Source organism: Macadamia integrifolia, unplaced genomic scaffold (genome assembly GCF_013358625.1).
Source record: "Macadamia integrifolia cultivar HAES 741 unplaced genomic scaffold, SCU_Mint_v3 scaffold1188, whole genome shotgun sequence".
NCBI lineage: Eukaryota > Viridiplantae > Streptophyta > Magnoliopsida > Proteales > Proteaceae > Macadamia > Macadamia integrifolia.
In genome coordinates, this window is record NW_024868114.1 from 74,083 (window position 1) to 87,644 (window position 13,562).

At 37.9% G+C, this 13,562-nt stretch overlaps 1 protein-coding gene across 1 annotated transcript; it reads left to right on the top strand.

Moving 5' to 3' along the window:
* The first annotated feature begins 7,940 nt into the window (after nucleotides 1–7,940).
* Nucleotides 7,941–10,466, top strand: LOC122063075 (probable LRR receptor-like serine/threonine-protein kinase At3g47570). The gene is made up of 2 exons (XM_042626731.1): nucleotides 7,941–8,319; nucleotides 10,051–10,466. The coding sequence occupies exons 1-2, from the start codon at nucleotides 7,941–7,943 to the stop codon at nucleotides 10,464–10,466; spliced, it is 795 nt and encodes a 264-aa protein (XP_042482665.1).
* Nucleotides 10,467–13,562: the final 3,096 nt, after the last annotated feature.

The following is a 13,562-nucleotide window of genomic DNA, read 5'->3' on the forward strand; positions in this document are numbered from 1 at the left end:
AACAAATAAAGAAGAATCAAATTCAGCCTTTTTGAACCCATTACTCATAAGGGCTGAGCTTAACTTCCCATACCAGGCACGCGGGGATTGCTTGAGACCATAGATAGCTTTGTTAAGTTTACATGCCAATCCTTCTTGATTCTCAAGATTATGACCACGAGGGATGTCCATGTAAACTTCTTCCTCCTGGTCCCCTTGCAAGAACACATTTTTTATGTCCATTTGAAATAGTTGCCAATCATAATAAATTGCAACAGACAACATCATGCACACGGTGTTCATTTTTGCAACAGGGGCGAAAGTTTCAGTGTTATCAATACCGTAGGTCTAGGTATATCCTTTTGCGACTAACCTTGCCTTATATCTCTCCACTGACCCATCACCTTTATGTTTGATTTTATATATCCATCGGCACCCTACAGGGTGCTTTCCTTTAGGAAGATGGACAATGGACCAGGTATGATTTTTATCAAGAGCCTTCAGTTCCTCATTCATGGCTGTGACCCAAATAGGAGAGGTTCTAGCCTTTTCAAAGTTGCTAGGTTCTTTATGGGCATCTAATTTAGTTAGAAATGCTCTAAATTTAGGTGATATATTATCATAGCAAATAGACTTGTGTATTGGGTAATTTGAGGAATGATAATTAGAGTAATCTTTTACTCTGACAAAAGATTTAGTTACCCAACTAGATTTTCGAACTGTGACCACTGGAGCTGGACTAGTATGATCTGTATTCATTCTTGATGCCCCATCATCATGAATGGGCTGATCAACAACATATGGAGTTGGAGTAGTATGATCTGTATTCATTCTTGGTACCCCATCATCATGAATGGGCTGATCAACAACATATTATGTAGTTTCCATGGCGCCTTGCTCCGTGGGCTCATCAGTCTCATCAATGGGTACAGGTACAAAGGAGCAAATTCCATATCAAATTGATTGTAATCATAGTTATCATTCTCTCCCTGAATTTGATCCCTGACAGAAAAAAACATAGTAAGTTCATCAAATTAGACATCACGAGAGATCAACACTTTTCTTGTGGAGGGATCAAGGCACTTATAACCCTTTTTGAGGGATGAATAACCCACAAAAATACATTTCCTACCCTGGTGATCCAATTTTCCTCCATCTTGTGCATGCACATAGCACGCACACCCAAAAACCCGAAGGTGAGAAACATTAATGAGACGCCCAAGGAGGATTTCCATAGGAGTTTTAAAATTGAGTAACCTGCTCGGAAGTCTATTTATTAAATAACAATTGGTCAGAACCGCATAGGACCAATAATTTTTCGGAGCCTTGTTATGAAATAATAAGGCACGACAGACCTCAAATAAGTGGTGATTTTTTCTTTCCGCAATGCCATTTTGTTGTAGGGTTCCAACACATGAGGTCTGGTGGATAATACCCCTTTCTGTAAGGAAGGTCTCAAACAGGCCATTGGTATACTCAGTACCATTATCAGTGCGTAGCACTTGAATTTGGGTACCATATTGGGTGAGTACCATCTAATAAAAAGTCTTGAATGTACTAAAAACTTCACTTTTAGAAGTAAGCAAATATACCCATGTTGAACGAGATTTATCCTCAATGAATGTAATAAAATATTTAAACCCATAACAAGAATCCACAGTACCTTGCCCCACACGTCCGAATGCACAAATCCAAACAACTAATTAGAGGTAGTAGAACTATGAGTAAAGAGCAGCCTATGCTGCTTAGAGTAATGAAAAATATCACAATCATTAGAATCAAGAGACAAAGCGGGATTCAAGGAATGTAAAACACGATTAGATGGATGACCCAATCTCCAGTGCCAAAGTGTAGCCTTAGTTTCTATATTTTGCTTCGCCAAGTGTCCCATTCTTGCAAAGTCCAGTATATATAATCCATTTTGCAGCGACCTTCGCCAATCTGCTTCTTTGTTGCACTGTCTTGAAATATCACCTTATGGGAACAAAAAATTACATCACAGTGTAAATCCGAAGTTAGCTTACTCACAGATGACTAGTTGGAAGATTGATCAGGTATAAACAACCCATCTGATGATTTAGAAAATAAAGTAATCTTACCCAATCCCTGAACCGGAACTTGGGTTCCATTTGCCACGGTAATGGGAGAGTGGTCATGACTGTTAGAAATAATAGATAATGCATGAGAAGTGCAACATATATTATGGGTGGCTCCTGAATCTACTATAAAAAAAAATCCTTAGATAATGTAGTGAGGGCAAAGTTGTTACCAGATTGCGAGACCAGAGAAGTAGAACCAGAATTTTGATATGTCAATCCCATGTTTGTTTTCAAAAAATTTTGGAAGTGCTGATTGAACTGCTCAAGCATTTCTGGTGTCACACTTTGAGTGGCGGTATTTGCTTCATTACCGCCCTTAGGTTCAGAATTTTTTTCTTTGCTAGGACGGAGATGTGGATTAAGGGCCCAACATCGGTCTTTGGTGTGCCCATCACGAGAGCAGTAATCACAATGATAACGAGTGGCCCCCTTTTTTCCATTCCCACGTCCTCTTTTTTTTCCTTAAGAAAACCTGAGATGTGCAGAATTTTCTGAACTCTCAGTTTCAGATTTGGTACTTTGATTCATCACACGACGCGGTGTCTCTTCACGTTGAATAATGGAACATACTGAGGCAAATGTTGGCAATGAGCTATGCATAAGAATTTGCCTTTTTAAGTCCTCGTATTCAGGGCGAAGACTGGATAATAGTTGGAAAATATGATCTTGTTCTTTTCGTTGGATGTAGACATCCACAGTGTTAGCAGATGGGCGATATTGTCTCAACTCGTCCCACTTGCGCTTGAGGTTTCCAAGATGATCTATAAACGATTGTTTAGGTGGTTGCTCAAGTTTAGAAATTTCCTGTTGTAATTCAAAAACTCTAGAAGCATTTTCAACCTGACCATATATATTTTTTAAGGAGTCCCATAGAATTTTTGAAGTTTCAGAGTATGCAAATGTCTCATACACTTGAGATTCCATGGAGTTGAACAACCAACTCATAATCAGATTATCATTAGCTTCCCATTCGGAAAACTTGGGGTCATCGACAGTGGGAGAAGAGATCTTGTCATTCACATAACCAAGTTTAGAACGACCAGCAAGGGTTACTGTGATAGCCTGAGCCTAAGGTAGGTAGTTTCTATCATTCAGGGTAATGGTCATTAGACGATGATTCATCTCGGTAGAGGTTTTATTGATCTTAGTCGATGATTTCTCAGATGCTCCAGGAGTCTCAGTCATGGATGCAAAAAAAAATAATAACGAGGAACAAAAAACTTAAATCAGATCGATGCGAGGAAGACGGTTGCAGTTGATCCCAGCACTCCCAGGATGATATGCTCTAATACCATGATCAAACATTCGATTGCATAACACACACAAGCAAGATAATAGAGAGACAAAGTTAACAAGGTTCGGTCTTTCCAGAGAAGAAAGCCTATTCCTCAGTTCAATTCCTCACTCAACTTTCTTCTATGAGGAGGACTCTTTATCCTTAAATAGAGGGTTACAAGACTGAAGAGATAAGGATCCAAAAATATTGTTACAAGATACGGATCCAAAAGGATCATTACAAATATGGTTAGCACATAATAGTGTCTGATTTCTTGCTATTCCAATGGAATTCACATCTTTCTTTCCTTGAATATCTTCAACAATACTGTTTCGATATCTACTCTTGGTCTGTTATACCATCCAAAATATTGAATATTGTATTAGTTGACACCCTTAGGGATGGATATACCTATGGACTTTAGACTATCCAAAACTGAGATTTTGAATGTCAAGAGTTGCAGGCCAAAACAAAGATCCTGATCTTGCTAGCAGATCATTCATTTCGTTAAACAAAATGATTGGATGTATTAAAATAAAAAATTATTAATATAAGTAAAGTGATTCTACACTAGCACAGGATTAATAAGAGCACACAAAGTATCAACATGAATGAGATTTTTTATTTGACATCGAGATAAATTTGTGTGTGCCTCTGTCTGGGCCAAGGATCAGACTACTTTCTTTTTCCTATAAAGTCATGATGGGATGTTTTACCTGAGAATTGTCTTGTATTTATTGGCTGGGACCATGTTCTTCTGTCTATTGTCGTGGATTCACGTCCAGTCTCTGTTTCAAGTTGAAGAGTGAAGGTTCCTCTTCCTCACGACTCTCTTGCAGCACAATAATGTGATCCGTCTCCTCACAATGATTGAAAATTATAAGTCATCCATCTTCCATTCATCTACTTACATTGATTTACATTATCAGTTACATATTCTATTTTTTTACTAAAAGTTCATTTGTTTAAAATATATATATATATATATATATATAATAGTAATAACAATAATTACAAGCTCGAGATTAACCAGTTACATCAATAGAAAGAAGCAGATTTTAGCTCATCCACCCTCGGCATTGCCTCTCTCTCTCTCTCTCTCTCTTAGATATTATAAAACAATCCCATACCACAAGTTTTGTTAGCAGCTTGAACAGACCAAACCTTAGCAATTTCAATTTTAGAGTCTCCTAGTAGAATAGCCTATTCTTCCCAGTTGTGTTGGGTGTGAATGGTTGGTGTACGATGTCATGTGTTCTGTCACAGTTTAATCCAGGAAGTACTGGTGCAGATGCCTCGACTAGCAGGACGGCAGGCCGTGGGGTTGCAAGGGGGCAGGAGGCCCCCGTGCATAGCGGGGGTGTAGGAGGGCACAGTCCCCCACTCGAATTTTTTATTTGAGGGCAGTTTTGTAGTTTTCCGAATTAGAGTTTTTCCCTATATATTTGTAGCAAGAGTTTTTTTTTCTATGTAATGCAAGTAACATTGAGAGGTGTGAGGAGCATTGTAGCCCTATTCTCCATTGATAGTGAAGTAGGATCTCATCTCACCGAGGACGTAGGCAATCTTGCCGAACCTTGTAAACCTATATGCATTGTTTGTACTTGTTTTTCTATTATCTTCTGCATTGTTTTAGGGAAGCGTTTCTACAGCAACACAAGTGCGTTGGAGAATATCTGGATCTAGGTGCAGGGGTCACACTACCAAAAAACTTTATTTTTCCCTAAAATCATGATAGGATATTTTACTGATAACTTTCCTGTATTTATTTGACTAGATAAACCTTCTTCTTCTATCAATTGTCGGGGATTCACTGAATCCACCTTTGTTCGTTTAATCCAAATTCATTGTTCTATTTAAAGCATTCTCATTCCCTTTACCACACAGTGAAGACTCCTCATCCTCAAGACTCTCTTGCGGGACTACAATGTTGATTCTTCTGTTTTTTATGCCCAACATTGCTCGTTGAGACACAATGACAAACTTACAAGTCCTTCCATATACCAATTATTTACCAATCATCCACAGAGTGGAAAGTAAGCAGCTAACTATGGGTATCCAAGCCTTTGACTTGATTAATCTTGGGGATTCATAATGACTTCACAACTGCATGGATCGGATCATACTAGGGTTGATTGATAATTATTCAATTTTCACTGAAAACAATGAAGGGCACTAAACACGCTTCCTTCTTATAAAAAAAAACTAAACACACTTCCTGAGGCGAAGGTCTCTTCTAACTTAGCCAACCCATGGGGTTTGAAAAGTAAGCTTAGAACAACTCCAATGTATGACAAATCTCTTCCTGCAATCAATTCTATTGGTGTCCTGTCTTAATCTACATATGTACCTAAATGAATGAGATTCCTCATAAACGTATCCCATTATTGTTTCACAGGTTAGGCCTGACATGACAATCAGAAAAGCATTGGATGCTCACAACCTGGATTTGCTTCAATAGTTTAATTCTCAAAATGCAATATTGACGAGACTATAAATGCTCTTTAGTTCATAAACCCAACTCCTCATCTTCATCTTCATCTTCATCTTCATCCATTCATAGTTAACAACATTTGATTGATGGGTTCTACGTTGGTTCTTCTGTCCATTGGCACTGATGTCCTTCTTTATCTTCTCTGCTGTAGCTGCATGAGCTCAAATGGAACAAATGATCGGCTTTCCTTGCTGGCCTTCAAGGCTCACATAACCCATGATCCCTTTAACGTTGTGAGCTCCTGGAATGACTCAGTCCCCTATTGCCAGTGGTCAGACATTATATGTGGTGGTCGTCAACATCCAAACAGGGTCAGAGCCTTGCTTTTATCATCTAATGGGTTGGTGGGTTCCATGACACCAGAAATAGGAAACCTCAGCTTCGTTCGGATGATCTCTCTCCAAAACAACAGCTTCCATGGTGAAATCCCTCATCAGATAAGCTTTCTATTCAGACTTCCTTATTTATTGTTGCACAACAACTCATTTGAAGGGCAAATCCCACCCAACATTTTACGTTGCTCTGACCTTACAAAACTCAATTTAGATCGCAACAATATCATGGGAAAAATTCTTGTAGAACTTGGCACCTTATCAAAGCTTCAATATCTTTCATTCTGTAGCAACAGAATGATAGGACATATCCCACCATCCATTGGGAATCTTTCATCTCTTGAGTCCCTTTCTGCAAGTTAACAATGATTTTAGTGGAAGTATTCCAAATTCCCTTAGCCTAATGACAAGGTTGATGTTTCTTGGGCTTAGTGAAAATAAGTTGTCTGGTACTATACCTCCAGTAATATATAATCTTTCCTCACTCGCTGTTTTTCATGTTGGAGGTAATCAACTTCAAGGGAGTCTTCCTCTAAATTTAGGCTTCACTCTTCCTAATCTAATGCTCTTTTCCAGTTTTAGTATCCAATCTATCAAAACTCTCAGTATTTGATGTTAGTGGAAACAACCTTACTGGGAAAGTGGGAATCTCCCTTGGAGGCCAATCAAATCTCTCTTGCCTTGCATTGGCCTTGAATCATTTGGGAAGTGGAGAAGCAGATGACTTGAGTTTTATAAACTCATTGGCCAATTGTAGTAGTTTAAGACATTTGTTTCTTGGTTTTAATTGGTTTGGTGGTGTGCTTCCCAACTCAATAGCAAACTTGTCTACCAAACTCATAAGGCTTGATCTGTTAGAAAATCAAATATCTGGAAACCTCCCAATAGGGATTGGGAGCCTTGTAAGCTTACAATATTTAGTCCTATTTGGTAACTTATTCGAAGGAAGTACTCCGAATTCAATTGGGAGATTCGGATGTTAAATGGTCTTTATTTACAAGGTAAAAGATTCACAGGGACAATTCCTTCTTCTCTTGGAAACTTGATAGAATTGATTGATCTCTCTTTAGGAGGTAATCACTTGCACGGGAAAATACCTTCAAGTCTTGGAAATTGCAGAAAATTTTTAAGAGTGAGCCTTTCTGATAATGGTTTGAATGGTATCATCCCCAAAGAAATATGTGAATTTTTCACATTAATAGAGCTACGCTTGGGTGGAAATAATTTCTCTGGTCCTCTACCTATGGAAGTGGGTCGATTGACCAATCTTAATATCTTAAATGTTTCTGAGAACATGTTATCTGGAGAAATCCCTAGCTCCCTTGGTGCTTGTACAAGCTTAATGCATCTTTTTATAGAGAGTAACTTATTTCAAGGATCTATACCGGTGTCTTTGGATTCTCTAAGAGGTCTTGAAGATTTAAATCTTTCACACAACAATTTTTCTGGTTGTATCCCAAGATATTTGGGAAAATTTATGATTTTACGAAACTTAAATTTGTCTTATGATAATTTGGAGGGTGAGGTGCCAGTAGGAGGAGTCTTTAAAAATTTGAGTGCAGTTTCAATCATTGGAAATAATAAGCTTTGTGGAGGTGTACCAGAACTTCATTTGCCAACATGCCAGTCAAAAGAAGATGGCATGACTCATGTTTTGAAGCTGATGGTCACCATATGTGGTTGTGGGGTCTCTCTATGTTTAATTTTTATGATATTTTTTTTTCATTATCTATCGGAGAAGAAAAGAAAGGAAAGAATCCATGGCACTTTTGATAGAAGATCATAATTGTATGATTTCTTATGCCCAACTCTTTAAAGCTACCGATGGATTCTCTTCAGTAAGTTTGATAGGAGTGGGGAGTTTTGGTTATGTATATAAAGGTGTTCTCAATAATGGGGAAAAAATTGTTGCAGTAAAGGTTCTCAACATTGAACAAACAGGTGCTTCCAAGAGTTTTGTGGCTGAATGTGAAGCTCTTAGAAGCATCCGACATCGTAATCTTGTCAAAATCTTAACATGTTGCTCAAGTGTTGATTTTGAAGGAAATGATTTTAAGGCTCTAGTATATGAGTTCATGCCTGGTGGGAATTTGGATAGCTGGTTACATCCTCATGGAAATAGCATACAAGATGAAAAAGGCATTTAAAACTAGTTCAAAGAATGAATATTGCCATTGATATGGCAACAACATTGGATTATTTTCACCACCATTGTCATAACCAGATTATTCACTGTGATCTAAAGCCACGCAATATTCTTCTCGATGATGATTTGACTGCACATTTGAGTGACTTTGGGATTTCAAAAATCATTTCTAAAGCCATAGTTAGATCTCGAAAGCAAGCAAGCTCAATTGGAATAAAGGGATCAATTGGATACATTGCGCCAGGTAATGTACATCTTTTATTCTTCTAGTATGTTTCTTTTTCTCTTTGAAATTTGTGATTAAGCATATCTTAGTATGATTAATCTAACTATTTATCTCCATACTCCACCACAAACCGTAAGCCATAATTATATTTTCATAAATTTTTGTATCTTTGACCCCTTGCCAGGAATATAAATTTACTGCCTCAAAATGTCTGAAAAGTTATGAGATAAAAATATTAGAAGATATGTATGCTTAGGCTATATTTTTATTTCTTTACTTTTATTCTAAAATTTTGATTGCAGCTTTCCTTCAAAGTCATACATTGAATGTCCTAGGTAGGGATGTCAATTATAAGCCTGCACCGATAGGCCCGATCGAGCCCAACACATTTATGGCCTGACCTGGACTGGCCCATTTAATAAACGTGTTGGGCTTGTCAGGCTCAAGCCCAACACGTTTATTAAACGGGCGTTCACGGTGCATGTAGCTAGCTCATCGGGCACTGGACCAAACCGACACATTTATATGCGCGACTTGATCCGACTCTTTGTAGCCCGACCCAGCCCAACCCCCTTTAATGCTACATAAGATTTCTATTTTGCCACTATAGTAAGAAACTAATTAAGCTTTCTTACCCTTTGCTTTGTTGTAGGATTTGATTTAATTAAGATTTATTTTGTAAGTTGTAATGGACATAATCTCTTTTTTTTTTTTTTTAGTATTATTATTTAAAATGGACAACCATAATCTCATATCATTTATCTTCTTTATTAAATATTTGCGTCACATATTTATGGGCTTTTAACCCACTTAAGAATAGAATTTTAGGGTAGGCACATTTAAAACTCATTTAGAGCCCATTTAGACTTAAATAGGTCGGTAGCCCGGTTAAAACCGGATTAAGGCCCGTTTAAGGAAGCCCAATTAAAGCCCGACATCGACCTTCCCGATTATAAACCATAGCCTATCTCCCAAAGCTAGGCCTGTTTACTTAAACGGCCATTCACGGTGCAAGGCTTCCAAGTGATCAAGCCCAGTTAGGCCCAACTGAAACCGACCCGGCCCGACTGGTTGACACCCAAGTCCTAGGTTTGTAAAATGTGGTTTTTGGAAGAACAATGCATTTAGTTTGTATAGGTGTTGGTAGTTTTTCCTTGTGCGTAGATTAATGTGGCTTGTGCAATCAAATTACTGGATATCATGCCCTCAAATGGTCAGTGTTGGATTTAAATCTACAAATATAGACCTAGATGAGCCTATGTTCTTTGTATGCACACTACAAGAATGAATTTGAAGATACCTTAATCTCTCTTAAGATGCAAATTGTGACATTGGATGTGTACCTCACTCAAAACCAAAGACCCAAATTAATATTTTAGTTCAACCAAGTAGGAAGTGCAAGCTTTCCATGTCATATTATTCTCCTAGTTGAGACCAATATAGAATTTGCTCCTATTCTCTATTTACAAAATACTAACCTAAAAAGCATTAATTACAGAATATGGCACAGGTGCTGGCGTTTCAACATATGGTGATGTCTATAGTTATGGTATTCTCTTGTTAGAGACGTTTACAAAGAAGCAACCTACTGATGAAATGTTCAAGGATAACTTTAATATTCACTATTGGGTTCAGATGGCTTTGCGTGATGGAGTGATGGCTGTTGTTGATCCCTCACTTCTTGCTATGGAAGAAGAAAAAGAAACAACGACTATAGCCAACAACATTAGAAGTAAAAGATGCATGAAGGATAGAGTGCAAGAAAGCCTTGATTTAGTTATTAGAATAGGAGTTACCTGCTCAGCTGGCTCACCATGGGATCGAATGGCCATGAATGTTGTGGTCAAAGAGTTACAGATAATTAAGGACATTTATCTTGAAGGTGGCCCACAACAAAAGAAAGATGAACCATGATATGGGTTATAAAAGTCAGTAAGCCAACATTCCCTTCAAAATTAAGTTTGATGTACTTGTTGATGAGGAAAAAATTGTTTGCTTTTGCATGAACTAGGTACGCTTTTAATTTTAAATAGTTCTATTTTTGTGAGTTTTCTATTTTTATCTTTAAATTGATCAAAGAGTTAGGGTTGCATTAAGCATATTCTAATTGATGATATGCTTTGTCCTATATTCTAATTATATATATATATATATATATACACACATACCTGAAAAGATTCGTACTATCGAATCATCACCTTGCGGGGGTGTATCAATCGTATCATATCTATCTCATATCAGGAAGACACAGAATATGATGACTCATCCTATGACTCACTTTCCTTTTATCACAATGATTCTATCCTGTCTCATACATGTCTTATCCTATGACTGGCCTTTTCTTTCTCACAACGATTCTATCCTCGCTCATATAGATGGTTTCCTTATTCTTCACAATTGTAATTGGTAAGACAATATTACATATGTATATATGTAACTCAATGGTTCTTGTCAACAGTAGATGAAACACAAGGGGGAAAAAAAAACCCACCAATGCATGATACTGCCATTCTTTGATACATATCTTTATTTTTCATGTTGGCCAACCTGGAGATTAAACTAAATTATTGCAAAAGCCACGATTAGGAGTGATATTGAATGGGCTACTTTAGGTTGAGCAAGATTTTGGGCTATGAATGCTCGATCTTATTATGTTGTTGGCTGACCTCTCTTGCTGATGGCAATATCAAAGGTGGGTGAAGTTAGTCTTTCCATGTTAGAGTATCCAACTTAATTTTTCAGTCTTGTAAATTTTTTCTTTTTTCTCTTATTTTCAATGCAAATGTTCTTTTAGCGAAAAAAAGGGTAAATCAAAGGTTTAATTAAATTAACATGTTTTTCTTTCTTCTGATTTTTTTTTTTTTTGGCGTGCAAGATTGTAGCCTTCCAAGCTTCTTCCATCTTTCACCTTTTCAAGTAGCTTATATCTGATATATGTTTGATTGCCGAAAATAAATCTCATTTCTTTAACCTTTTACATTTTTTATGGCATGGTCGAATTCTATCTTTAATCTCATATCTGACTGATATGAATGATTTACCATAACATAATATGAATGATTAACCATCAATATGTTATTGTACGGACAATAGTCCTCCAAATTTGCAGTCCAAAAGCCTAAGGTATGCACTCTTGGTAGTTTGTACATTGTTTTCTCAAGTGATAAATCCAAACTAATGAACTCTACTGCTAAGGGCGTAAGTATGGCCCTGTCCAAGATCCACTTGTGGTAGGGTTTAGGCTATAGGCTACTCGATGGGCTGGATCAAAATCCTCTGTTTTTCTCATCCATGTTTTTCCTTGTTTTGCTACCTGCAGAACGTGACGCGTGGACAACAAGGAGACTAACGGTCAAGATTGGGTGATGATTATTACATCCGGTGCGTTGGTCTTAAAATTGTCCACATGTCGCGTTCTGCAGGTAGCAAAACAAGGAAAAACATGGATGAGAAAAATAGAGGATTATTTTCCCGATGGGCCTCCCTGACTGTGACTGGAACCAATCACTGGGCCATACCTTAGTTGTGATCGATGGTTCTAATCACTTCATGTCTCTTCAAACTGAGGTTGAGGGTGACCTCAATCCACTTTTCTAAATTCTTGCTTTAGATTGTCACTTTTTTGGCTAAAAGGTCATTTGTATTAAATAAAAGAAATGAAAAAAAAAAGTTCCTAAAAAAGCAAACTAGGTACATCAACACAAAATAGATAATTCCCTCCACTTTCAGCGAGGCCATCAATGAGGAAAAAAATAAAAAATCCTAACAAAAAAAGCAATACCTTGAGAACCTAAATCTTGGGGACATATGCATCTCTAATCTAGAACAGAACGCAAAGCAATTCACTTTCACAACGAAGCAATACGGTCAGATTTCCGACCAGTGAGTGCCCCAATATCCTTTCCCTTGTCTTTTCTTAGCTTCACTATCTCGAAATCATCATGCTATTCCCTAAGTCTTGATGCATCAGCGATAATAGCAATCTCAGGGTATTTCAAAATTATAGCTTCTCCACGGACAGTACTCGGTGTAATAGAATCGATCAAGTCCTTTCTCCCCACAACATTCAAATGACCTTCCCTGAAATTTGGGCTCCTATCACGAACACCTCAGACATCACCTCTCCCATGCATAGCAAAGTTTCCACCAAGAAAATGGAAGCTTATCTTCCCACGTCTAGACTAGTTTTGCCCCTTTAAACGGGCATAAATTTCTACAAGGATCACTTGCCTTTCTGGACTAGCAGTAAGAGTTCTATCTTTCCCTGTATCCTCACTTGCTCCCAAATCCTCCTCACTAGACATCCTTTCATAACTAGAGTCTGAGGCAGACTATCCAGATCCATCTTTATGAGCCATGACTGCCCGATTAAGCCTGGTCACACCTGGACCATTCTCCCTATCAGTCGACTCACCTGGCTGAACAAGATTCTCAGAACCCTACCCACATCCCTCTTTGTGATCCTAGATAGAAGATTTTCGTGCACAAGTAACTCTCCCTCAATCAATCCCAGTCGATCCTCACCTTGAATGGAAAGAGGCTCATGTCTCTCTTGAGAATGATAAGGAACTATCATGCTCCTATCCACACCTTGATTTACTCCATTCGAAAATGAAGGGTTATTGCTATTCGATGGAGTTCCCATAATAACCATTTTCTTCACCTCAGCTAATTCTGATCCCACCAAGTCTTCTATATTCTTATGCACTAATTTCTCCCCCACTACTCGAATCAAGTGGGGGAGATTGCCAACTCATTGATCCTAACTTTACATTGTCGCTCTTTTAACAATAGCCTTCTGAAAACTTGAGCTGTGACCCTCTGATATGCATGTATTTATGTAGTTTCACATAAAAAAACGTATTTATTAGTATGAGTTCTTGACATGTTTTACGCCCCCACCACCCCAAAAAAAAAAAAAAAAATTCTTCCCTCCTCCTCCTATCATTACTCCCGCCCTCCCCCCTCCCTCTCAGGGTTGTAGGATTCATTTAGAAACTCCAGGGTTAA

Coding starts and splice junctions, on each gene's coding strand:
- LOC122063075 (XM_042626731.1), top strand. CDS start 7,941: ATGGCACTTTTGATAGAAGATCATAATTGTATGATTTCTTATGCCCAA. Junction 8,320..10,050: donor TAGCATACAAGATGAAAAAG/GCATTTAAAACT, acceptor CATTAATTACAG/AATATGGCACAGGTGCTGGC.